Source organism: Coregonus lavaretus, assembly GCF_964263955.1.
Source record: "Coregonus lavaretus genome assembly, chromosome: 6".
Lineage (NCBI taxonomy): Eukaryota > Metazoa > Chordata > Actinopteri > Salmoniformes > Salmonidae > Coregonus > Coregonus lavaretus.
This window is the reverse complement of record NC_139993.1, coordinates 40,358,932-40,385,797: the sequence shown is the minus strand read 5'-3', so window position 1 is coordinate 40,385,797 and position 26,866 is coordinate 40,358,932. Positions and strand designations below refer to the sequence as shown.

General features: G+C 42.1%; 2 protein-coding genes across 3 annotated transcripts; one reads left to right on the top strand and one right to left on the bottom strand.

The window, feature by feature from the left end:
- The first annotated feature begins 767 nt into the window (after window positions 1–767).
- Window positions 768–4,184, top strand: dnajc19 (DnaJ (Hsp40) homolog, subfamily C, member 19). Its single transcript, XM_084163776.1, has 6 exons — window positions 768–902; window positions 1,419–1,470; window positions 1,566–1,639; window positions 2,298–2,377; window positions 2,454–2,524; window positions 4,046–4,184. Exons 1-6 carry the CDS (start codon window positions 900–902, stop codon window positions 4,114–4,116), a joined length of 351 nt encoding a protein of 116 aa, XP_084019902.1. The 5' UTR covers window positions 768–899; the 3' UTR covers window positions 4,117–4,184.
- A 54-nt stretch (window positions 4,185–4,238) lies between these two features.
- Window positions 4,239–19,968, bottom strand: fxr1 (FMR1 autosomal homolog 1; the record flags this gene model as incomplete). Of its 2 annotated transcripts, XM_084163777.1 has the most annotated exons (16): window positions 4,239–5,182; window positions 5,517–5,602; window positions 6,366–6,566; window positions 6,725–6,916; window positions 7,127–7,337; window positions 7,439–7,525; window positions 7,641–7,750; window positions 7,849–7,927; window positions 8,034–8,204; window positions 8,347–8,463; window positions 8,982–9,075; window positions 9,188–9,336; window positions 9,496–9,567; window positions 9,662–9,755; window positions 9,879–9,931; window positions 19,900–19,968. In XM_084163777.1, the coding sequence occupies 16 exons, from the start codon at window positions 19,966–19,968 to the stop codon at window positions 5,021–5,023; spliced, it is 1,947 nt and encodes a 648-aa protein (XP_084019903.1). In that variant the 3' UTR covers window positions 4,239–5,020. The 2 variants fall into 2 exon arrangements, with proteins under 2 accessions (XP_084019903.1, XP_084019904.1); XM_084163778.1 differs by lacking the exons at window positions 4,239–5,182; window positions 5,517–5,602 and adding an exon at window positions 5,940–6,128.
- Between the last annotated feature and the right edge of the window lie 6,898 nt (window positions 19,969–26,866).

Sequence of the window (26,866 nt, the reverse complement as noted above, 5' to 3'; positions counted from 1 at the left end):
AAATAAGGTATTTCTGTTTTTTATTTGTAATACATTTGCAAAGATTTCTAAAACCCTTTTTTCACTTTGTCATTATGGGGTATTGTGTGTAGATTGATGGCGAAAAAAAGTAATGTAATCCATTTTAGAATAAGGCTGTAACGTAACAAAATGTGGAAAAAGGGAAGGGGTCTGAATACTTTCTGAATGCACTCTATAGTGTATGAATGAGTGCCTGTTGTAATTTGAGTGACTAACGTGTGACTATTTGATATTACATTCCCACTGCTGTACAATACTGCTTGTTTGTACTGGACATGTATGTATTGGACATGCACCCTTGGTCCATTGGATTTTTTAAAAATTAAATTGAGTTAGTGAAAGGTTTAGCCGAAAACATCAAAGCAGAGTAGAAATAAGCACACTTTCTCAAAATGGTCTCTGAACAAAAAGTATCTAAACAATAGTAATATATCTGGGCAATAGGTAAAAAGGCTGATTTATAAGTATTTTATATCAGTTTACTGTAGTTTATACATTACCTTAATAATGTGTTCTGAAAAACACTATCCACACAATTATATTTTATTAATGCATGAGCATTTTCAGGTCCAGAGATGCTGGACCAGATAGGCAACATATTTTATAGGACACTAAGTTAGATATTAACTGGGCAAGAAGTGCCTAGGGGCTGGGCATACATTTTTATGGAATTGGGACCCTAACATTTTGCGACAGTGTTGAGCAATTGACTTTAGTCGTTACGACATGTGCCTTTACTTTCCGTCAGGCCAGAAGTATACAACAGAGAAGTCATTGATGAAAACATGAGGGGTCATCTGTGACTTTGTTTATCGTAGACAAGTGGATACAAAGTTATGTTTCAAGTCTTTGATATAGGCGGATCTTAGCATAAAAACATGGTGAGTTAGAATTAATTATATCGAGGCTACCGTGAAAGGATAGCTTAACGTTACTGCATTGAAGTGTTTAGCCAAGAGCAGCAGAAGCGTTAGCATTTTCGTTAGTTATGCTGGCTAGCTAGGCAGCCAGTTAGCTAACTAGCGACTGTAGCAGCACAGGGTAACAGCATACTAGTGAAGTGAGCAAGCTGATAAAAGAGTGAGTGTGTGTAGCTACGACTAACAGTCATACAGTTGGTGGCTAGCTAATATTACTCACCCTAGACCTCTAAAGCATAAGTGGTTAACGTTACAGCTACAAACAAATAGCAGCATGACTGTTGCAGCTCCATCATGTGGAAAGCAATAAGGTGCGTGACCTACAGATCACACAGGATTTGACCACAGATCTGAGATGTGACCACTAGCTGACTTTGATTATAAACATGTCTTGTAGGCTTTGTATGAAAATGTATGTAATGTTTGGAGATATCTTCCTCCACTAATGAACATCCATAATCGATTCATGATTTACAGGCCAGTTCCATGGTGGCAGTGGGGCTCACCCTAGCAGCAGCTGGATTTGTAGGTCAGTTTATCTTTATAATAATACAGAATATGCAGAGTTGAAGAAATGTTTTGATGGATTTTGTGACACTAAAATGAGGATCCTACTTGATTCAGGTCGATATGCCATGCAGGCCATGAAACACATGGAACCCCAAATGAAGCAAGCTATGCAGAGTTTTCCCAAATCGGTAAGATTATATGGGCTTTCACATGTGTTGGCCTCTACAAGACACAATGGCATTATTAATATAGTCTATTAACCGAAAAACTCAAATCTGTGCAGTGGTGGAAAAAGTACCTAATTGTCATACTTGAGTAAAAGTAAAGATACCTTAATAGAAAATGACTCAAGTAAAAATCACCTAGTAAAATACTACTTGAGTAAAAGTCAAAGTATTTGGTTTGAAATATACTTAAGTATCAAAAGTAAAAAGAATGTCAAATTCCTTATATTAAGCAAACCAGATGGCACCATTTTCTTGTTTTTTTAATTTACGCATAGCCGATCTCCAACACTCAGACGTCATTTACAAATGAAGCATTTGTGTTTAGTGAGTCCGCCAGATTAGAGGCAGTAGGGTTGACCAGGGTTGTTCTCTTGATAAGTTTGTGAATTGGACCATTTTCCTGTCCTGCTAAGCATTCAAAATGTAATGAGTACTTTTGGGTGTCAGGGAAAATATACGGAGTAAAAAGTACAATATTTTCTTTAGGAATGTAGTAAATTGAAAGTTGTCAAAAATATAAATATCCAACAAAAACTACTTTAGTACTTTAAAGTATTTTTACTTAAGTACTTTACACCACTGCATCTGTGATACAATTGTAACTACTGTCTTGTTGCAGGCTTTTGGTGGGGGATACTACAGAGGTGGATTTGATCCCAAAATGAACAAAAGAGAGGCTTCACTTGTTCTAGGAGTCAGGTACTGTAAATTTCACTGTGTGTGATAGGCAAATGCTTGACTTTATTGCACTAATGTATCATATTGTTGTCCCCAGTCCCACGGCTAACAAGACCAAGATCAGAGAAGCCCACAGAAAACTGATGATTCTAAATCACCCCGATAGAGGTTTGAGGAACATTGTTACTTGAGGAACTACAGTGAGGGAAAAAAGTATTTGATCCCCTGCTGATTTTGTATGTTTGCCCACTGACAAAGAAATGATCAGTCTAGAATTTTTTTGGTAGGTCCTCTTTGCAGATCTTCTCTAAGTCATTAAGGTTTCGAGGCTGACATTTGGCAACTCAAACCTTCAGCTCCCTCCACAGATTTTCTATGGGATTAAGGTCTGGAGACTGGCTAGGCCACTCCAGGACCTTAATGTGCTTCTTCTTGAGCCACTCCTTTGTTGCCTTGGCCGTGTGTTTTGGGTCATTGTCATGCTGGAATACCCATCCATGACCCATTTTCAATGCCCTGGCTGAGGGAAGGAGGTTCTCACCCAAGATTTGACGGTACATGGCCCCGTCCATCGTCCCTTTGATGCGGTGAAGTTGTCCTGTCCCCTTAGCAGAAAAACATCCCCAAAGCATAATGTTTCCACCTCCATGTTTGACGGTGGGGATGGTGTTCTTGGGGTCATAGGCAGCATTCCTCCTCCTCCAAACATGGCGAGTTGAGTTGATGCCAAAGAGCTCAATTTTGGTCTCATCTGACCACAACACTTTCACCCAGTTCTCCTCTGAATCATTCAGATGTTCAATGGCAAACTTCAGATGGGCCTGTATATGTGCTTTCTTGAGCAGGGGGACCTTGCGGGCGCTGCAGGATTTCAGTCCTTCACGGCGTAGTGTGTTACCAATTGTTTTCTTGGTGACAATGGTCCCAGCTGCCTTGATCATTGACAAGATCCTCCCGTGTAGTTCTGGGCTGATTCCTCACCGTTCTCATGATCATTGCAACTCCACGAGGTGAGATCTTACGTGGAGCCCCAGTCTGAGGGAGATTGACAGTTATTTTGTGTTTCTTCCATTTGCGAATAATCGCACCAACTGTTGTCACCTTCTCACCAAGCTGCTTGGCAATGGTCTTGTAGCCCATTCCAGCCTTGTGTAGGTCTACAATCTTGTCCCTGACATCCTTGGAGAGCTCTTTGGTCTTGGCCATGGTGGAGAGTTTGGAATCTGATTGATTGCTTCTGTGGACGAGCTGAGATTAGGAGCACACTCTTAAAGTGCTCCTAATCTCAGCTTGTTACCTGTAAAAAAGACACCTGGGAGACAGAAATATTTGATTGCGAGGGGGTCAAATACTTATTTCCCTCATTAAAATGCAAATCAATTTATAACATTTTTGACATGCGTTTTTCTGGATTTTTTTATTGTTATTCTGTCTCTCACTGTTCAAATAAACCTACCATTAAAATTCTAGATTGATCATTTCTTTGTCAGTGGGCAAACTTACAAAATCAGCAGGGGATCAAATACTTTTTTCCCTCACTGTAGTACAACTTTTGCGTGGTCATGCCATTTCTTTCCAAATAAATATTTGCTTTTATTGAGCTTGTAAAAAAAATATTTGGATCACTGACAAGCTGCATGCATGTGGATTGCACTGTACTCTGAAAATGCACATTTTGTTCTATTGCAGGTGGATCACCATATCTTGCGGCTAAAATAAACGAAGCAAAGGATTTACTTGATGGACAACTAAAGAAATAGATCAGAAAATCACATTGCATTTAATTTCTTATTAATTGTGCCCAAATAAATCATTTAATGAGATCAAACTCAGTCTTCCTCTGTACATTAATGTTCTCAGGACAAAGGATGGTTTTGGATCTAAATGGAAGATCAGGTTTTATTTAAGAACTACCGGCATACAAAACATATTGCACATCAAACCAGAATGAGCATAAAAAAAACAGAATTGTAGTTTACCGAACCAAAATCTGGAAACATCTCTTTCAGTAGTCCAAATTGTCACCTGCATGAAAATACGGTCTTCAGCCAGTTTTAGGAATAACAGCTTTTTAAATACTGTACATTTAAAAATAAACCAAATAAAGCTCCTTCATGAGACCAGTTACTGCCACCATCATTCCAGCCTCTGGTGGGTGCATTCCAGCGTACAGGTTCATTACTATGTGGAGTGTCGTTCAGGATTTAAAAAATTGACAAGAACATTAACAGACCAGTTTCCAGACTGTTATTCTTATGGAAAATAAATTACAATTCAGTGCAAAACTTTCTCTTCCAGACTGCATTTCCTAGTTTTCCTCGTATGAAGAAGTGGTTGCATATTAAAATGTAACAAAAAGCAGCTAACTCTCAACAAATATTAGGATAACTGGATTCTTCCTATCTTTGCCATCATTGACAAAACTTTGACTACAGCCAGGCAACTAACTACATTGAATCTACTCTCAAGGCACAACATCTGATCATGTTCTTGAAACATACTCTTATGTCTCGGTTCAGTGCTAAATCTCCCCCTCTGTGTTCCATGGTGAGGGAACTGAAAAGTGCAAGTAGAGAATCTGGAAGTCCATGACTATCTTTGGCAAGCTTGTACAAGAACTATTGTAAAAATGTAGTACAATTAATGAGTGAGTGGATTCGTAGATTAGGAAACCCCGTTCAGGACAGGCTGCTGGTCACCGTTCCCTTGGTAAGCGATTTTGGCAGCCCGTTCTGTGGAAGCCCTGCCTGGTTCGTCACTTCCATTGCTGGGGCCGTTGCTTGTATTTGCTTCTGCAGATAGGCTGTGCTCCGCGATACACTCGACCTGCCCATACAAGATACAAGTAGAAACAGTTACAGAAGCTTGACCAAAGACATACACTTCACATTTCTGTGTTGATACAATTATAGGAATTGAAAACCAGCCTGGTCTCTGAACTCATTGGCAGGGTTCCGTACACTACCATGGTTCTTTCTCTGGCCTGGGACTGACCTGTATGTAACAAGTATCTCAGAGTAGGAGTGCTGATTTAGGATCAGTTTAACCTTTTAAATCACAATGAGTAAGATAACGGATCCTAGATCCGCACTCCTATTCTGAAGCACTTGATACATACAGGCCCTGAAGTCTGATATGTAGCATTGTTTTCCAAACTCACCAGTTCTTTTTTGTTCTTTTTCAGTTCCTTTTGGTTAGTCTGTCTGCTTTGTGATTCAGCACGGGATATGTAATCTGCCACTGTAACTGCAAAACAAAGAATGTTAGAACCACTTGCATTGGTAATTAATTGAACTAGAACTTAAATCGGATGTCATCATAGCTAATGAAAAACAGACAATGCAGTTAAAAATAACTAAAAGGCAGTCTTAGGAGTGCAAGTGAGAAATACAGGCAACTAGTACTACAGCAAGGAAAACGCAACACATTTTCACAACCTTAAAACGGTAGTCAACCAGTAGCTGACATGTTAGTGAATTGGAGCGGGAACATTAAAAACAATGGAACTTCTTGATGGCATGCCTTTCCTAAATTTCTCCTCAGCTCCAGATTTAGAAATTGAAGAGGCTTTCCAGAGCAAGTCGATGGTTACTGGTTGAATCACTTTACTGCTAGCGAGGGCAAGTGTTAAGCACACTCAGTCGTGCTGGTTTTGGTAAACAAACAAACTACAGGCCCGTTCACCACCGGTTACCTGGTTGCCTTTCCTCTGATGGGCGGACACGGCGTCTGCTGCTACGGTTACGCCGTTGTGGTTTAGCTTTTGAGTCATCTATGTGGGGGAGAATTTGTGCAGAGCCCTCAGTGAGAGTATTGGATGAGGATGGACTTGGGATTGGTGTCAATTTGTGTGATTCTATCTTTTGTCATTGAGGAATTGTCCCAAGTCTTCTGTAACATGAAATTATTGTATTTTCTAATGCTTATGAGAGTATGTTTGTTGTTGAATCCCATTGGCTCCCAGGGCTTGTTTCTTTTACTCAGACACCTTTATCCAAAAGGGACTTACCAAGGCCATTCTCACTGAGGGAAGCGTTATCTGATTCGCTCATGCCATCAATGACTGTTGTGTCCTCGTCAGTCCGGCGGCGGCGGGAGCGGCGGCGGCGGTTTGTGTTGAGGTTGGAGTCGCTTGCATCAGTGTCGGCCGTCTGGTCTGTCTCTGTGTTGTCAAGCACACTGTATGGGTTGCCATAAGGATCCTTCAGAGCTACACAGTAAACAAAATTGTTTAATATTTAATACCTATAGTTTGAGGAACAATTCACAAACCTTCACGTGATCATTCATGATAAACATAAGGGATAACACAAATGATTGTCTGTCATCAGCATGTGTATGACCCATCAATTGTGTCTGCAGCCTTACCAGTGTTGGGGTCTCCTCTCCCTGCTCCGCGGCCCCTGGGCCCTCTCCCCCTCCCTGGACCAGCTCTCCTCCTGCTGTCTCTTTGTGGCCGGGTCCCCCTCTCCGGTTCCTCTCCCGCCAGGGACCAGTCACTCAGCTCATCCTTCCGTTCAGAGTCAGTCTCAGAGGCATTGGATTGCTCAGAGTTTGTGCCTGAAAGTCAAACGTAGCTTTTTAATACCACATGGCTGATAACTTTTCTATCACATCCTGTTGAGCTATAGCATTATATCCCAATATCAATATTCCCCTCTAGATTGTGTCTTGAAACTTTCGATTGACCACCTGATAGGTGTGGAAGACTGGCTTGTAATGGGAGAATCTACAAAATGTCTTCAGTATCATTGTGAAAATGACACTCACCATAGCCGGAGGTGTAGTTGGGGCCCCTGCGTCCGCGGCCTCTGCCGGTGTATGAGCGGCTGGTGTGCACGGCGGTAGCAGCCACACTGTCGTCTGTGGTGTAGCCCTTGTCCTTGTCTGCTGGGCGGCCAGATGAAGGCCGGTGGCCCATCCCAATCTGCCTCAGCTGCTCGTCTATCTGCAGTCTCTCCATACGCAGCTGCTCCACTTCCTGCAGTCGACAACAGGCAAACATGTCACTCTAAAAAAATAAAAAGTCCTACAGCTCTGACTCAAACCATTAGGAGTTTGTTACTGTATATCTCTGCTTACGTTCAGGTAGGCGATGTGGTACTCCAGAAGTACCTGGACATTCCCAATGTTCTCCTTAGTGCCGACAAACGTAAACGGGACCATTCCCTGTGTCAGCGCATCACAAATAAATGATGTTATTATGGGTGAAGAGTTTCTATGACAATACTGATCTCTTCATCTACTAAGTGAGCTGGAAAGTAGCAGAAAAGTAAGGGCTTACTTCTTGACGTGGCTGGGTGCCATCCTTGTCCCCTTCAATCCTCACTCTCACCACTCCAGACTTGTCAACGATCTCCTGAATGACTTTTCCGTTCTTGCCAATTACCTTGCCTTAAAAAGCCACAAAGGACTTGTGTGAACTGCTACAAAGCACACACCATCACAGATGTCTTGAATTTTATCATGATCAAATCCTTCTTCATACATACCGACCAAGTTCCTGGGGATCTGAACAGAATCTTCAAGAAACTCCAGATAATTTCTTGCCTTCTTAACTGCTTCCTCATTCTTGAAGAATACAAAAGGTTTTAAGAAACACAAATGTCCTGGTGGTAAATACATGTCTATAGTTCACTCATAACAAGGTCTTGAAGCAGCAAAAGCATTAGCACACCTCTCCGTAAATTCTGAACGTCCCGCTCCCCTCATCCAGCTCAATAGCAGTGACTCCAGGCACTTTTCTGGCTTGTTGAATGTTGCTGCCATGGCTTCCAATGGCAAGGCCCATGAGGTCCAGCCTGACTGTAAACTCCTCTTGGAAACCGGACGCCAGTTGCTTTGTACTCTTGAGAAGATAATGTTTTTGAGTGAAATCTTAAATTCACAGATGCTATTCATTTTACTATTATCCTATTTAATTCAGTCATGTGCATTAATTAATATGAGGTGTTTTTATGCCAGGATGCAATAATGAAAATCACCCTTACCTCCAGATGTTTAGTGGCCTCCTCATTTCGGGACATGAGCATGAGCTTAGTACGAATGCTTCTCAGGTGCATGTCACTGAGCAAAGACACTCGCTTAACTGTGGCTTCATTTATGGACTGTAGGGAAACAAGAATATAAATGTAAACAAATGGTCAAAACACATTCATTGGGGGGGGAGAAAAATTGATAGTTACATATCGGGATATTATTTTTGACGATATCTCATATCATTTTGACAATATCACAATATTATTTTTGCGCTAGTTGGCTGTACCTGCACCAAAACTCCAGTATTTTTCCTTCATAGCTTGTTCTCCATCTTTTTAAATAGGGAGCCAATTTGTTTTCAGCACTTATTTCCATAACTGATCAAAACTAGTTCTCATGTCTCCCTCTTGTCCCTCTGCAGCAGACATATAGTGAGCAATGTTTGGAACATCGAATCGCAATAAAATCACAGTATCGAATCCCAATACATATAGAATTGTTGAGAATCCCATTACATATTGTATCGGCATTTAAGTATCGTGATAATATCATATCGTGAGGTCCCTGGCAATTCCCAGCCCTATTTCATTGTTCTACTCAAAACTGCTGGAACTGAAGAAAGAGTGTCAGATTTATACAGACTTACCAGTACAACCAAGTTACTTGTTTCTGGACAGTAGACAATCCGACAAGCTCCTACTGCCTTTTTGAAATCTTTATGCGTTTGTTCACTTTCGCACCTGAAGTAGAAGGAACTATAATCAGATTCTGAATTCTAATGCATGTAAATAACAACCAACAAATAACCAGTCTATATCCCAATCAGAAACTACTTTTAAACAAGGTACATACGCTGCTTTCAGATCGTCAGGAACTGGGACTGTGCACTTGAAGAAGGAGCTCTTTGACACCGCCTTGTTGACATTTACAGGCCGAAGACGTTCAAATGTGACTATTTCATTGTATGTGGCGTCACAGGCAGCATACTCGATCACATAGAACTACATAGTAAACACAACACAGGTTACATATTGACTTGCATGAAACTGACAAACATAATATCAGGATGAGGAAACCACAGGATAAACATCTGCTTGATGAAACAACTCTCAAATGACATTGTGGGACCAGTGAAATTGTATCCACAGTTAACTACTCACATCTCCCTTCATCATGCACACTTTGGCAAGCCACCAGCCACATGGCTCCTGCTCATTGGCCCGGGAGAAGATCTGGTACAGAGAGAAATAAGGAGAGATAATTAAAAGTAAGACATCCTAAGGAAACCGTGTCTGTTAAATTTCTATGAAGATAGACAGTTCTCACCTCCACCTCTTCTCCCTCCCCGATTTCCTTTTTACCGTCGGCTGGAGGTGGCATCCGAACATCACTAAAGGGAACTTGTCTCTCTGGTTGCCAACTTCATTAATAACAACAAACATTTAAATCAGTATCAAAGTTATGCCCAAACTGATACCACTATCATTCCTACATAGATATGACAAACTACAACCCCACAAGAAATAACGAATGCCACACTTACTTGTTCTCAAAGGTAATAGTGAGTGAATCGTCATGGACATCTTTGACAAATCCCTAGAGAAAGGACAGCAGTACTTTAAATTCAGAAGTGCTCCCCCACCCCTAGATTATATATACAGTGCCGTGAAAAAGTATTTGCCCCGTTTCAAATTTTCTCTAATTTTGCATATTTTTGATACTGAATGTTATCAGATCTTCAACCAAAACTGTCAAAAGAGTTATACTTTTGACTCATCTGTCCATAGAACGTTCTTCCAAGAGTCTTGATGATCATCCAGGTGCTTTTTAGCAAACTTCAGTCAACTCTTTGGATGAGATGGGTCCCATTATGCCTGGTGAAAATGAAACACTGCATTCCACAGGAAGAACCTCATACCAATGGTCAAGCATTGTGGTGGTAGTGTGATGGTTTGGGGATGCTTTGCTGCCTCAGGACCTGGACGACTTGACTTAATAGAAGGAACCATGAATTCTGCTCTGTATCAGAGAATTCTACAGGAGAATGTCCGGCCATCCATCTGTGAGCTGAAGCACAGCTGGGTCATGCAACAAGACAATGATCCAAAACACACAATCAAGTCTACATGAAAATGGCTAAAAAGTAACAAATTTGAAGTTTTGGAATGGCCTAGTCAAAGTCCAGACCTAATCCCAATTGAGATGCAGTTCATGGTTGAAAACCCACAAATGTCGCTGAGTTAAAGCAGTTCTGCATGCAAGAGTGGGCCACAATTCCTCCACAGCAATGCATTTGGTTGAAGTCATTGCAGCTAAAGGTGGCACAACCAGTTATTGAGTGTAAGGGGGCAATTACTCTCCGGGAAGCAGAAGGGCGGAGGTGTGTGTTTCATGATTAACCAACTCATGGTGTAATTGTAGTAACATACAGGAACTCAAGTCCTTTTGTTCACCCAACCTAGAATACCTCACAATCCAAGAGAATTTTCCTCCGTTACAGCCACGGCCGTTTATATCCACACTTCAGGATTGGTTTGATCACATGGACTGGGATATGTTCCGGGTAGCTTGCGAAAATAATTTAGACTAATACGGTAACTGAGTTTATCAGGAAGTGTATAGGAGATGTCGTACCCTCTGTGACTATTAAAACCTACCCTAACCAGAAACAATGGATAGATGGCAGCATTCGAGCGAAACTGAAAGCGCAAACCACCGCATTTAACCATGGCAAGTTGACTAGGAAGATGGCAGAATATAAACAGTGTAGTTATTCACTCCGCAAGGAAATCAAACAAGCAAAACGTCAGTATAGAGAAAGTGGAGTCGCAATTCAACGGCTCAGACACGAGACGTATGTGGCAGGGTCTACAGACAATCACTGACTACAAAAGGAAAACCAGCCACATCGCAGAGACCGACGTCTTGCTTCCGGACAAGCTAAACACCTTCGCCCGCTTTGAGGATAACACAGTGACACCGACGCGGCCCGCTACCAAGGACTGTGGCCTCTCCTTCTCCGTGGCCAACGTGAGTAAAACATTTAAACGTGTTAACCCTCGCAAGGCTGCAGGCCCAGACGGCATCCCTAGCTGCGTCCTCAGAGCATGCGTAGACCAGCTGGCTGGTGTGTTTACGGCCATATTCAATCTCTCCCTATCCCAGTCTGCGGTCCCCACATGCTTCAAGATGGCCACCATTGTTCCTGTACCCAAGAAAGCAAAGGTAACTGAACTAAACGACTATCGCCCCGTAGCACTCAGCTCTATTATCATGAAGTGCTTTGAGAAGGATCATATCACCTCTACCTTACCTGCCACCCTAGACCCACTTCAATTTGCTTACCGCCCCAATAGATCCACAGACGATGCAATCGCCATCACTCTGCCCTATCCCATCTGGACAAGAGGAATACCTATGTAAGAAAGCTGTTCATTGACTATAGCTCAGCATTCAACACATTTTTAAAAACATTTTTAGTAATTTAGCAGACGCTCTTATCCAGAGTGACTTACAGTTAGTGAATGCATACATGTTTTTTATTTTATTTTTTTCATACTGGCCCCCCGTGGGAAACGAACCCACATCTCTGCCGGCCAAATCCTCCCCTACCTTGGATGACGCTGGACCAATTGTGCGCCGCCCATGGGTCTCCCGGTCGCGGCCGGCTGCGACAGAGCCTGGACTCGAACCAGGATCTCTAGTGGCACAGCTAGCACTGCGATGCAGTGCCTTAGTACCCTCCAACACCATAGTACCCTCCAAGTTCATCATTAAGCTCGAGGCCCTGAGTCTGAACCCCGCCCTGTGCAACTGGGTCCTGGACTTCCTGACGGGCCGCCCCCCAGGTGGTGAAGGTAGGAAACAACACCTCTACTTTGCTGATCCTCAACAATGGGGCCCCACAAGGGTGCGTGCTCAGCCAACTCCTGTACTCCCTGTTCACCCATGACTGCGTGGCCAAGCACGCCTCCAACTCAATCATGAAGTTTGCAGATGACAACAGTAGTAGGCTTGATTACCAACAATGACGAGACAGCCTACAGGGAGGTGGTGAGGGCTCTGGGAGTGTGGTGCCAGGAAAATAACCTCTCACTCAACAAAACAAAGGAGATGATCGTGGACTTCAGGAACAGCACTCCCCCTATCCACATCGACGGGACTGCACTTGAGAAGGTGGAAAGCTTCAAGTTCCTTGGCGTACACATCACTGACAAACTGAAATGGACCACCGACATAGACAGTGTGGTGAAGAAGGAGCAACAGAGCCTCTTCAACCTCAGGAGGCTAAAGAAATTTGGCTTGGCATCTAAAACCTTCACAAACTTTTACAGATGCACAATTGAGAGAATCCTGTCGGGCTGTATCACCGCCTGGTACGGCAACTGCACCGCCCGCAACCGCAAGGCTCTCCAGAGGGTGGTGCGGGGGCAAACTACCCGCCCTACAGGACACCTAGAGCACCAGATGTCACAGGAAGGCCAAAAAGATCATCAAGGACATCAACCACCCGAGCCACTGCCTGTTCACCCCACTATCATCCAGAAGGCGAGGTCAGTACAGGTGCATCAAAGCTGGGACCGAGAGACTGAAAAACTGCTTCTATCTCAAGGCCATCAGACTGTTAAACAGCCATCACTAGTACATTGAACCGCTGTAGTTTACAACAATTATAGTTTCTGAGGTGGAAGTTGGGAGAGTTATATTTGGGTGTTGTGGTGAGGGAGGCCCCGCTCTCTCCTTTCCCAGATGTTTAGTTCATTTCATTCCGATCTCCTTTGCATTATTGTAGCCATTTTCTGCAGCCTGTCAACTATGCCTCTGCCTATCCCTGTTCTCTCCTCTCCGCACAGGCTATACAAACGCCTCACACCGCGTGGCTGCTGCCTCTCTAACCTGGTGGTCCCTGCACGCACCACCCACGTGGAGTTCCAGGTCTTAGGCAGCCTCTGGAACTGCCGTTCTGCTGCCAACAAGGCAGAGTTCATCTCAGCCTATGCTACCCTCCAGTCACTCGACTTCTTGGCACTGACGGAAACATGGATTACCACTGAAAACACTGCTACTCCTACTGCTCTCTCCTCGTCTGACCATGTGTTCTCGCATACCCAGAGAGCATCTGGTCAGCGGGGTGGTGGCACAGGAATCCTCATCTCTCCCAAATGGACATTCTCTATTTTTCCCCTGACCCATCTGTCTATCTCCTCATTTGAATTCCATGCTGTCACAGTCACTAGCCCATTTAAGCTTAATATCCTTGTCATCTATCCCCCTCCAGGTTCCCTTGGAGAGTTCATCAATGAGCTTGACGCCTTGATAAGTTCCTTTCCTGAGGATGGCTCACCCCTCACAGTTCTGGGGGACTTCAACCTCCCTACGTCTACCTTTGACTCATTTCTCTCTGCCTCCTTCTTTCCACTCCTCTCCTCTTTTGACCTCACCCTCTCACCATCCCCCCCTACTCACAAGGCAGGCAATACGCTTGACCTCATCTTTACTAGATGCTGTTCTTCTACTAATCTCACTGCAACTCCCCTCCATGTCTCCGACCACTACTTTGTATCCTTTTCTCTCTCGCTCTCCTCCAACACTACTCACTCTGCCCCTACTCAGATGGTAATGCGCCGTCGCAACCTTCGCTCTCTCTCTCCCGCTACTCTCTCCTCTTCCATCCTATCATCTCTTCCCTCTGCTCAATCCTTCTCCCTCCAATCTCCTGATTCTGCCCCCTCAACCCTCCTCTCCTCCCTTTCTGCATCCTTTGACTCTCTATGTCCCCTATCCTCCCGGCCGGGTCGGTCCTCCCCTCCAGCTCCGTGGCTTGATGACTCATTGCGAGCTCACAGAACAGGGCTCCGGGCAGCTGAGCGGAAATGGAGGAAAACTAGACTCCCTGCGGACCTGGAATCTTTTCACTCCCTCCTCTCTACATTTTCTTCATCTGTTTCTGCTGCTAAGGCCACTTTCTACCACTCTAAATTCCAAGCATCTGCCTCTAACCCTAGGAAGCTCTTTTCCACCTTCTCCTCCCTGCTGAATCCTCTTCCCCCTCCCCCCTCCTCTGTGGATGACTTCGTCAACCATTTTGAAAAGAAGGTTTACGACATCCGATCCTCATTTGTTAAGTCAAATGACACTGCTGGTCCTGCTCACACTGCCCTACCCTATGCTTTGACTTCTTTCTCCCCTCTCTCTCTCCAGATAAAATCTTGCGACTTGTGACGGCCGGCCGCCCAACAACCTGCCCGCTTGACCCTATCCCCTCCTCTCTTCTCCAGACCATCTCTGGTGACCTTCTCCCTTACCTCACCTCGCTGATCAACTCATCCTTGACCGTTGGCTATGTCCCTTCTGTCTTCAAGAGAGCGAGAGTTGCACCCCTTCTCAGAAAACCAACACTCGATCCCTCTGATGTCAACAACTACAGACCAGTATCCCTTCTTTCTTTTCTCTCCAAAACAATTGAGCGTGCCGTCTTTAGCCAACTCTTGCTATCTCTCTCAGAATTACCTTCTTGATCCAAACCAGTCAGGTTTCAAGACTGGTCATTCAACTGAGACTGCTCTTCTCTGTGTCACGGAGGCTCTCCGCACTGCTAAAGCTAACTCTCTCTCCTCTGCTCTTGTCCTTCTAGACCTGTCTGCTGCCTTTGATACTGTGAACCATCAGATCCTCCTCTCCACCCTCTCCGAGCTGGGCATCTCCGGCGCGGCTCACTCTTGGATTGCGTCCTACCTGACCGGTCGCTCCTACCAAGTGGCGTGGCGAGAAGCTGTCTCCGCACCACGTGCTCTCACCACTGGTGTCCCCCAGGGCTCAGTTCTAGGCCCTCTCCTATTCTCGCTATACACCAAGTCACTTGGCTCTGTCATATCCTCACATGGCCTCTCCTATCATTGCTACGCAGACGACACACAACTAATCTTCTCCTTTCCCCCTTCTGATAACCAGGTGGCGAATCGCATCTCTGCATGTCTGGCAGACATATCAGTATGGATGACGGATCACCACCTCAAGCTGAACCTTGGCAAGATGGAGCTGCTCTTCCTCCCGGGGAAGGACTGCCCGTTCCATGATCTCGCCATCACGGTTGACAACTCCATTGTGTCCTCCTCCCAGAGTGCGAAGAGCCTTGGCGTGACCCTGGACAACACCCTGTTGTTCTCCGCTAACATCAAGGCGGTGACCCGATCCTGTAGGTTCATGCTCTACAACATTCGGAGAGAACGACCCTGCCTTACACAGGAAGCGGCACAGGTCCTAATCCAGGCACTTGTCATCTCCCGTCTGGATTACTGCAACTCGCTGTTGGCTGGGCTCCCTGCCTGTGCCATTAAACCCCTACAACTCATCCAGAACACCGTCTGGTGTTCAACCTTCCCAAGTTCTCTCACGTCACCCCGCTCCTCCGCACACTACACTGGCTTCCAGTTGAAGCTCGCATCTGCTACAAGACCATGGTGCTTGCCTACGGAGCTGTGAGGGGAACGGCACCTCCGTACCTTCAGGCTCTGATCAGTCCCTACACCCAAACGAGGGCATTGCGTTCATCCACCTCTGGCCTGCTGGCTCCCCTACCTCTGCTGAAGCACAGTTCCCGCTCAGCCCAGTCAAAACTGTTCGCTGCTCTGGCACCCGAATGGTGGAACAAGCTCCCTCACGACGCCAGGACAGCGGAGTCACTCACCACCTTCCGGAGACATTTGAAACCCCACCTCTTTAAGGAACACCTGGGATAGGATAAAGTAACCCTTCTACCCCCCCCGAAAAAACATTGTTTTTGTAAAGTGGTTATCCCACTGGCTATAAGGTGAATGCACCAAATTGTAAGTCGCTCTGGATAAGAGCGTCTGCTAAATGACGTAAATGTAAATGTATATTAGAGGCTGCTGCCTATAGACATAGACTAGAAATCACTGGCCACTTTAAGAAATGGAACACTAGCCACTTTAATAATGCTTACATATCTTCCATTACTCATCTCATATGTACAGTTGAAGTCGGAAGTTTACATACACCTTAGCCAAATACACTTAAACTCAGTTTTTCACAATTCCTGACATTTAATCCTAGTAACAATTCCCTGTCTTATGTCAGTTAGGATCACCACTTTATTTTAAGAATTTGACAATAGTAGAGAGTGATTTATTTCAGCTTTTACTTCTTTCATCACATTCCCAGTGGGTCAGAAGTTTACATACACTCAATTAGTATTTGGTAGCATTGCCTTTAAATTGTTTAACTTGGGTCAAACGTTTCGGGTAGCCTTCCACAAGCTTCCCACAATAAGTTGGGTGAATTTTGGCCCATTCCTCCTGACAGAGCTGGTGTAATTGAGTCAGGTTTGTAGGCCTCCTTGCTCGCACACGCCTTTTCAGTTCTGCCCACACATTTTCTATAGGATTGAGGTCAAGGCTTTGTGATGGCCACTCCAATACCTTGACTTTGTTGTCCTTAAGACATTTTGCCACAACTTTGGAAGTATGCTTGGGGTCATTGTACACTTTTTGCGATTTGCGACCAAGCTTTAACTTCCTGACTGATGTCTTGAGATGTTGCTTCAATATATCCACATACTTTTCCTTCCTCATGATGCCATCTATTTTGTGAAGTGCACCAGTCCCTCCTGCAGCAAAGCACCCCCACAGCATGATGCTGCAACCCCTGTGCTTCACGGTTGGGATGGTGTTCTTCGGCTTGCAAGTACCCCCTTTTTTCCTCCAAACATAACGATGGTCATTATGGCCAAACAGTTATATTTTTGTTTCATCAGACCAGAGGACATTTCTCCAAAAAGTACAATCTTTGTCCCCATGTGCAGTTGCAACCCATAGTCTGGCTTTTTAATGGCGGTTTTGGAGCAGTGGCTTCTTCCTTGCTGAGCGGCCTTTCAGGTTATGTCGATATAGGACTCGTTTTACTGTGGATACTTTTGTACCCGTTTCCTCCAGCATCTTCACAAGGTCCTTTGCTGTTGTTCTGGGATTGATTTGCACTTTTCTCACCAAAGTACGTTCATCTCTAGGAGACAGAACACGTTTCCTTCCTGAGCGGTATGACGGCTGCGTGGTCCCATGGTTTTTATACTTGCATACTATTGTTTGTACAGATGAACATGGTACCTTCAGGCGTTTGGAAATTGCTCCCAAGGATGAACCAGACTTGTGGAGGTCTACAAAACAAATTCTGAGGTCTTGGCTGATTTCTTTTGATTTTCCCATGATGTCAAGCAAAGAGGCACTGAGTTTGACAGTAGGCCTTGACATACATCCACAGGTACACCTCCAATTGACTCAAATGATGTCAATTAGCCTATCAGAAGCTTCTAAAGCCATGACATCATTTTCTGGAATTTTCCAAGCTGTTTAAAGGCACAGTCAACTTAGTGTATGTAAACTTCTGACCCACCGGAATTGTGATAGATTATTTCACTTATAATTCACTCTGTCTGTAAACAATTGGTGGAAAAATGACTTGTGTCATGCACAAAGTAGATGTCCTAACCGACTTGCCAAAACTATAGTTTGTTAACAAGAAATTTGTGGAGTGGTTGAAAAACGAGTTTGAATGACTCCAACCTAAGTGTATGTAAACTTCCGACTTCAACTGTATTCTATACTATTCTACTGTATCTTAGTCCATGCCGCTCTGACATCGCTCGTCCATATATGTACACTACCGTTCAAAATGTTGGGGTCACTTAGAAATGTCCTTGTTTTCGAAAGAAAAGCATTTTTTTGGTCCATTAAAATAACATAAAATTGATCAGAAATACAGTGTAGACAGTGTTAATGTTGTAAATGGCTATTGTAGCTGGAAACGGCTGATTTTTAATGGAATATCGACATAGGCGTACAGAGGCCCATTATCAGCAACCATCAGTCCTGTGTTCCAATGGCACGTTGTGTTTGCTAATCCAAGTTTATCATTTAAAAAAGGCTAATTGATCATTAGAAAACCCTTTTGCAATTGTTAGCACAGCTGAAAAACAGTTGTGCTGATTAAAGAAGCAATAAAACTGGCCTTCTTGAGACTAGTTGAGTATCTGGAGCATCAGAAATTGTGGGTTCGATTACAGGCTCAAAATAGCCAGAAACAAATAACTTTCTTCTGAAACTCATCAGTCTATTCTTGTTCTGAGAAATGATGGCTATTCCATGCGAGAAATTGCCAAGAAACTGAAGATCTCGTACAGCGCTGTGTACTACTCCCTTCACAGAACAGCACAAACTGGCTCTAACCAGAATAGAAAGAGGAGTGGGAGGCCCCGGTGCACAACTGAGCAAGAGGACAAATACATTAGTGTGTCTAGTTTGAGAAACAGACGCCTCACAGGTCCTCAACTGGCAGCTTCATTAAATAGTACCCGCTGTTGTGTTATTTGTAAACTCAGGTTCCCTTTATCTAATATTAGGTTTCGGTTGAAGATCTGATAACATTCAGTATCAAAAATATGCAAAAATAGAGAAAGTCGGAAAGGGGGCAAATACTTTTCCCCAGAACTGTAGTTTATTGGCTGAGCTAGGGTATATTTAGGTATATTCTATTCAAGCACTCAATCAGTTTCAAAACCACAGGCCAACTCATGAATTCAAGAGCTTGGCCAGGGTCCTGTGATATCCTCTCACTATGTGGATCTTTGACTCAGTGAATACAAAAATAGACCTGGTGCCTAAAGTATCTGCTGAATCTGACAACAGCTGAGGACTGAGAGCAGCTGACACTGCATAGATCAGTGGGCCTAAGACTGGGAATTCATGTAATAACTTCAGGATAATGTGTTGTTCACATTTCCAACTGCCTGTACTAGTCTAGATAACATCCATAACGAGTGCTAAAATGTTCACCAAATGTATGTTCTTAAATGGACAAGATTTCAGCTAGCTAGCTATACATTTCCTTATTCAGACTTCACTGGGGAGCAAATTAAAACATCAGTGAGCTGGCTATGATTTATATATGATTTTAACAAACGTTTTACTTTGAAATGGTTTTATGAGTAACACATATGGTTAGCACATAAACGTTTTAGATCGTCTAGCAGGTCATAAAGTTACCCAGATAAATAATCTGATTCAAGACGAGCAAAGACTCAAAAGAGCAACCGAACCCGATAAGTTAGCAAGTTAGTTCAGCTAGCCAAGTTAGCTAACTAGCTTGTACCTAGCTAGCTGGTTGATGCTAACAATAGACAACCCGTCTGGCTAGCTAAGCTAGCCAGTTAATTAAGTTATAAACATCCCTCAACGTTTTCATTCAAGAAAACTAATATCGTAATCCTGTAACGTTAAGACAAACAGTACGTGAATAAACGTTGCTTGCAAAAAAAAGTGACAAAAGGCCAACTAGCTATAATATTTGGCCATGAAGTTAGCGTATCTAGCTAACGTTTCGTAATAGCTAGCTAACTACCAACGTCAGACATGTTGAAAACACATATTTAGCTTCGTGTATGTAGCTAGCTAGCTTACGTTTATTGACTATAGTTGGGGAACAGATGTGTGATTCATGCTTTATAAAACATGATTATGGTCAGTTTACATTAATATTATGAATTGATTTACCTTATAATAAGCTCCGTTGGAGCCACGGACCTCCACCGTCAGTTCCTCCATGTTGGACATGCAATGCATGCCGGGGAGGAGTTCTAGAAGTTTACAATTGTACAGGTCTAGAAGTGTACTTGCAAATTGATAGGCCAAATTCAATGTGCACATAATCCATACTCCAGGAATACAACATTGTTGTCCATAACATAGGCCTACATTTAACAGATTTAGTTAGCTAAATGAAAACATGAGGGAAATAATATGACACTTCAAAGTGTTGCACAACAGATATTCTATATTTTAGGTTAGCTACATTGTAAAATGGGGAAATCAACAAGGCCTATCATTGATTTTGGCACACTGTAAATCCCCTGAGCGAGTGCATTTTAGATATATGGCCATGTATCATCCATCAGCTTTGCTATCAATGACATCAGACAAAGGATCAAGATGAGGACCACACTTTGAAATGGCCTGATGTGCCGACAATTGTAGTCAATCAATTGACAGGCATAAAGGCTAAACTTGTGAATCGGAAATCCGAGATGAATAACGAAAAGGTTTGTGTGTCACTCATAAATGGTCAATTTATTCAGATGTAAATGTTGTAATGACGCTGGATTTCAATCAAAACCACACTGCAGTACAACATTGTTCCTGGGCCATAGCACATTCTCCTGGTACAGCACCTTAAGAAAGTATTCACACCCCTTGGACTTTTTCCACATTTTGTTGTGTTACAGCCTGAATTTAAAATTGATTAAATTAACTTTTTTTTGTCACTGGCCTAAACACAATACCCCATAATGTCAAAGTGGAATTATGTTTTTAGAACATTGAATGTTCCTGAGTGGACTAGTTACAGTTTTGACTTAAATCAGCTCGAAAATCTATGGAAAGACTTGAAAATGGCTGTATAACAATGATCAACAACCAACTTGACAGAGTAGAATCCAGGTGTGCAAAGCTCTTAGAGTCTTACCCAGAATGACTCACAGCTGTAATTGCTGCCAAAGGTGATTCTAACATGTATTGACTCAAGGGTGTGAATATTTATGTAAATGAGATAGTGTATTTTTTTATTCTTATTTTTACCCCCAATTTCGATCTTGTCTCATCGCTGCAACTCCCCAACGAGCACGGGAGGCGAAGGTCGAGTCATGCGTCCTCCGAAACATGACCCACCAAACCGCGCTTCTTAACACTCGCCCGCTTAACCCGGAAGCCAGCTGCACCAATGTGTCGGAGGAAACACAGTTCAACTGACGACCGAGGTCAGCCTGCAGGCGCCCAGCCCACCACAAGGAGTCGCTAGAGCGCGATGAGCCAAGTAAAGCCCCCCCTGGCCAAACCCTCCCCTAACCCGGACGACGCTTGGCCAACTGTGCGCCGCCCTACGGGACTCCTGGTCACGGCCGGTTGTGACAAAGCCTGGGATCGAACCCGGGTCTGTAGTGACGCCTCAAGCACTGCGATGCAGTCCCTTAGACCACTGTGCCACTCGGGAGGCCCTATATGAAAATAAAATAAAAAATAAATAAATGTATGTATGCACTCACTAACTGTGTAAGTCGCTCTGGATAAGAGCGTCTGCTAAATGACTAAAATGTAAATGTAATACAGTGTATTTCTGAATTACATTTTCAATAAATTTGCCAACATTTCTAAAAACATGTTTTCACTCATTATGGGGTATTGTGTGTAGGTGGGTGACAAAGAAAATACATTTAATCCATTTTAAATTCAGGCTGTAACCCAGCAAAATGTGGAATAAGTCAAGTGGTATGAATACTTTCTGTAGGCACTGGCTTGGGGCCAATGTTGTGGCTGGGACTGTTGTGAATCAATCTGTGGAGTAAACTGAAGCATGCAGATACCCAAAATAGGCCTATTTTACTTTATTTTAATTAAAGTGTTTCCCTCCCAGTGCATAAACAATGTGCATTTCCATAGTGCATATTTCACAGTGTGGAGTTGATTGAATCTGATCCTTTGAAATAAAACTATTTTGTGACATCTAGTGGCCGATATAAAATCTTTTCAATTACCAGTCTGCTCCCATATACCTGCCAAGAACATCATTGTCCTTCCACACACCATTTTTGAATGGCTTCTAATTGTACAGGGACTGTTTCTGAAATAAATAATGCAGGAGAATGCATACTGCATTTTTCTGAAAATAAAATATGTTGAAAATATTGGGTGATACACAAACACATATTTACAGTTATAACCAGACATGTTTTAATTGCAGTGCCTTCAGAAAGTATTCATACCCCTTGAATTATTCCACATTTTGTTGTGTTACAGTGTTACAGCCTGAATTTAAAATGGATTAAATATATTTTTTCTTCTTCTCACCAATCTACACATAATACCCCATAATGAAAAAGTGAAAACATGTTTTTAGAAAATGTTGCTAATTTATTGAAAATGAAATACAGAAATATCTCTGTTACATAAGTAGTCACACCCCTGAGTCAATACTTCGTAGAAGCACCTTTTCCCAAGAGCTTTCCACATCTGGATTGTGCAACATTTGCCCACTATTCTTTTCAAAATTCTTCAAGCTCTGTCAAATTGGTTGTTGATCATTGCTAGACAACCATTCTCAAGTCTTGCCATAGATTTTAAAGTAGATTTAAGTCAAAACTGTAACTCAGCCACTCAACATTCACTGTCTTCTTGGTAAGCAACTCCAATGTAGATTTGGCCTTGTGTTTTAGGTTTTTGTCCTGCTGAAAGGTGAATTAATCTCCTAGTGTCTGTTGGAAAGCAGACTGGACCAGGTTTTCCTACAGGCTTCCTTCTTTTCACTCTGTCACTTAGGTTAGTATTGTGGAGTAACTACAATGTTGTTGATCCATCCTCAGTTTTCTCCTATCACAGCCATTAAACTCTGTAACTGTTTTAAAGTCACCATTGGCCTCATGGTGAAATACCAGAGTGTTTTCCTTCCTGTCCGGCAACTGAGTTAGGAAGGAAGCCTGTATCTTTGTAGTGATTGGGTGTATTGATACACCATCCAAAGTGTAATTAATAACTTCTCCATGCTCAAAGGGATATTCAATGTCTTTTTCTTCTTCTTTGTTTTACCCATCTACCAATAGGTGCCCTTCTTTGCGAGTAATTGAAAACCTTCCTGGTTTGTGTGGTTGAATCTTGTGTTTTAAATTCACTCCTTGACTGAGGGACCTTACAGATAATTGTATGTGTGGGGTACAGAGACGAGGTAGTCATTCAAAAATCATGTTAAACACTATTATTGCACACAGATGAGTCCATGCAACTTATTATGTGACTTGTTAAGCACGTTTTTACACCTGAACTGATTTAGGCTTGCCATAACAAAGGGGTTGAATACTTATTGACTTAAGACATTTTAGCTTTTCATTTTTATTACTTTGTAATCAATTGAAAAACATAATTCCACTGTGACATTATGGGGTAGTGTGTGTAGGATAGTGACAAAATAATCTAAATTGAATCCATCTTAAATTCAGGCTGTAACACAACAATGTGGAAAAAGTCAAGGGGGTGTGAATAGGCACTGTAATTATTGCAGAATTTGCAAACAATAAATTCACCCTCAATGAGTATCCTATTTGTGAAAACAACCTTGTTTTTCAAGTTATTCGGAGTCCTCTGTTTGTTTCCACAATAAAATGTACTGAGACAAACATAATAGTATAAAGACATGTAACCTTTCAACAAAATAAGTATTACAGACATTAATTATGACTTATCATATTTGAGTATTTATGTTTGCACATATGTTCCTGTGACACTGTCCCTATAAGAAGAAAAATAATCTAATCAATAAGACATATGCTTGTGAAAATATTTCACTGGGCTCAAGAGGCATTACCATATAAGCATTTAGGGCCTAGCTGATAGTCTGTCCTCACTTTCAGATTTAAACCAGTTTACGAATTCCATTATGCTAAGCCTGAACACTAGTGGAAATGATGAATGATTATGAAATACATAATCTCCGGTGGTACCATCATTGCAATATGACAGCCAAATTTCATTCATCCTATCAAATCTTTCCTTATTTAAGAAAGTCATTTACTGGCCCTCTCTCACATGTAGTAAAATGCATCCACATAGAGATACAAGTGTGTTCCCAATGTCTGACCCTTCATAGGTTTCACATCCCTTTTGCTTGAATCACTCATTTAGTCAAAATATTTTGTAAAATATTATCTTCCAGTAATGGTTGTTTGAAACAGTGCTGTTTTATAAGTGGTTTACATAGCTGCATGCTACTTTGCTTGAAACCACATTTTATAAAACCATATCTGGCTAAATAAAAAGTGGTAATGCTATGAAAGATAAGATTTGTTTTCAACTGATAAATTAGAGACCAATGTTAATAGGTGTTTTGGGTCAGTAATAACCACTCAGAAATTCAATGTAAACTCAGAGACATCATTTTGGCACCCATCTTAATTCACCAGCCATGAGATAAATATAAAATCATCAGTCTCTCATTCATCGATCAAAATGAGCATATTGTTGTTGTTTTTTCTCTTGAGCTGTTCCTCTCCTGTTACATAAACATAAACAGGAGGTGAGAGAAACAGAGAGGGCTTAACATCTATTACTGTTTGTTCTCAATTCATGTCCAATGTTCCTCCAATCTTTGATGCATTATAGGTATAATTGAAAATTAGTAGTACATCTTTTTTGGGGAGGGTAATTTATCATGGGTCATTGTTCCACGCTGACACTTTAGCCCTGGCTCTAACAAGGCGTTGGTAGCTCGATGGTTGAGCCATGGAGAGCAATTATGCTGTAGTGATGCATTTTCACTGCTTTGTTGCTAATTGTGGCCTCCCTTCTATTGAATTGCGAGTCGAGTAAAAGAGCTTGTTGGCTCGATGCAGGAGAGCAGCCTGGGCCGCTCTCACCATTATCAAAGATACTCTTGATCTTTTCAAAAGCAGGAAATAGACTTTCTCCCTGTTCAACAGTGAAAAAGTAATTTGCAATGTGTCCATTAGTTCTTCATTAAAGCAAGATTAAATTGCACTGCAAATCACATCTGCCTTTCAATGATTAAAGGGTGGCATTTTTGGAGCCAAAACTAATTACTAGTCAAAATGAATGAGAATGAAAAAACAGGCATGTTTTAACATTAGATAGTGTGGCCTGTAATTAGATTCAGGCTAATTCCACTATTTCTGCTCCTTTAATGTGATGAGACTGTCCTCGTATTTTTTGTCTCTTTTTGTAGGCCATGCTAACAGCTTCAAATGTATAATTTTGATAACACAGCGTTTACATAAATTACTTTTCTAGTTACCTGCCACAAGTGCCAAATCTGTGAGGGACGGAATTCTTATTCAATGAGAGGAGGGAAGTGATTTGGGGGATGAAATGGGAACCCAAGACAGAATGGTTGCAGCTGCTGGATTTTTGTTATTTTATAAAAACCTGCCGATTATTTATTGAGAAGAGCGTGTAGTTGCACTGATTTGTTGTCAGCTGACATTTGGAGCTAGGTTATCAGTTAGTCTTCCACTACTTCAACTCTCTAATCTCTACTCCTAGAAATGACACATTTATAACATGAAAGCTGTTCAATAGTGAAGACTGGACACCTTTACTGTTTGTCCAATTCAGACCTCTCACTCTGTGGTCTTAAATGTTACACATTAGCTTGCTCTTCTAAATTTAAGAAAATGCCACTGGGGCAAGGATTGTCACATTAATGTAACACCGCAGAGCAACCCAGGGACACAAACAGGATTTATTATGTTCAAGAGAAGCACATCTCCCCTGCCTGTAATGCATCATAGAAAAATTATGAGGATGTAAACATAACATGCTTATGTCAGATATGCCTGATTTCTGTGAGACTTAAAGTGCAGAGTATACATCAACTTAACATGTATGCATTTGTAAAGTTAAACATCTTGCAATCAGAGATGAGTCAATAATGATCTCAACTTGAGCTTTTACTTATAGTATAAACCTAGTATTGCACAATACATTTAGTAAATTCTCAACTGATTACTCCTCTGAAAAACGTTTGCGCCCCAACATTTCTACATGCAATGCATTTTCACAAGACCAGACTTCCTTTCCTTGCAAAAAATATATGCAGTAGCACTAATTTTTAAGCACAGGAATCGTTCTATTTCTGCTGAAGCGAGATTTTGCTCCACAGCCCGTAGTCGTTCCAGAAATTCAAACCTCATAACATTTCATCCAAAGCTTATACTAAGCTTGTTAGTATTTCTGATGCAGTAGGTGATATGGCCGCTGCATTACCATAAATCAGCAGAATTAACTATGATCTTCAACAGCATGTTTAAAACTGGCTGACAGAAGTTTGCAATATGCTGCACAGAATATTATGATAACAAGCCATAATAAATGTTTATAATCTACTTAGGGCCAGTGTTCAAATACATTCTATATTAATGCTTTTTCTCCAATAAAAAAACAAAACTGTTCCACAATCAGGACCAAGTGACATATGGACATGAATATAAGAAAATGGTTTGGGTCAAAAAACTCCCCAAGATCATAGAAATATTCTTCATACTATTTTCTTCACATAGTGAAATTAATGAATCAGCTGTAACAATTGAGGAAGTTCCTCTTTTATACTTTTATGCTAGCGTTTTACTTTGAAGGTACTATAGAGCAGCGTTAACATCATTACGACTGTGTATTCAAGTTTTGAAAAATATTCAAGTTATGTCTCTCAAGGCAACTTTAGACACAAGGAAATTAATATGTTATACTATCAGAAAAGACCAAGGCCATTCTTTGAAATGGTTACCAGCTTTATAGGATTCCTTTGTTGACACATACAGTACATATCATAATGGGATTAGCATTCCATTTGCTGGGACAAAGGTCTCCAGAAAATAACATACTTAGACACCAATGGTATCATAAGTACCTTACCAAGGATCAGTGCAGACAGTCTGAAACACATGACTAAAAAATGCATGTAAAGCAT

Bases quoted from the DNA above. Each gene is read 5' to 3' on its own strand.
- dnajc19 (XM_084163776.1), top strand. The intron at 1,471-1,565 runs GTCAGTTTATCT...TACTTGATTCAG, and splicing joins AGCAGCAGCTGGATTTGTAG to GTCGATATGCCATGCAGGCC. The intron at 2,525-4,045 runs GTTTGAGGAACA...GTTCTATTGCAG, and splicing joins TCTAAATCACCCCGATAGAG to GTGGATCACCATATCTTGCG.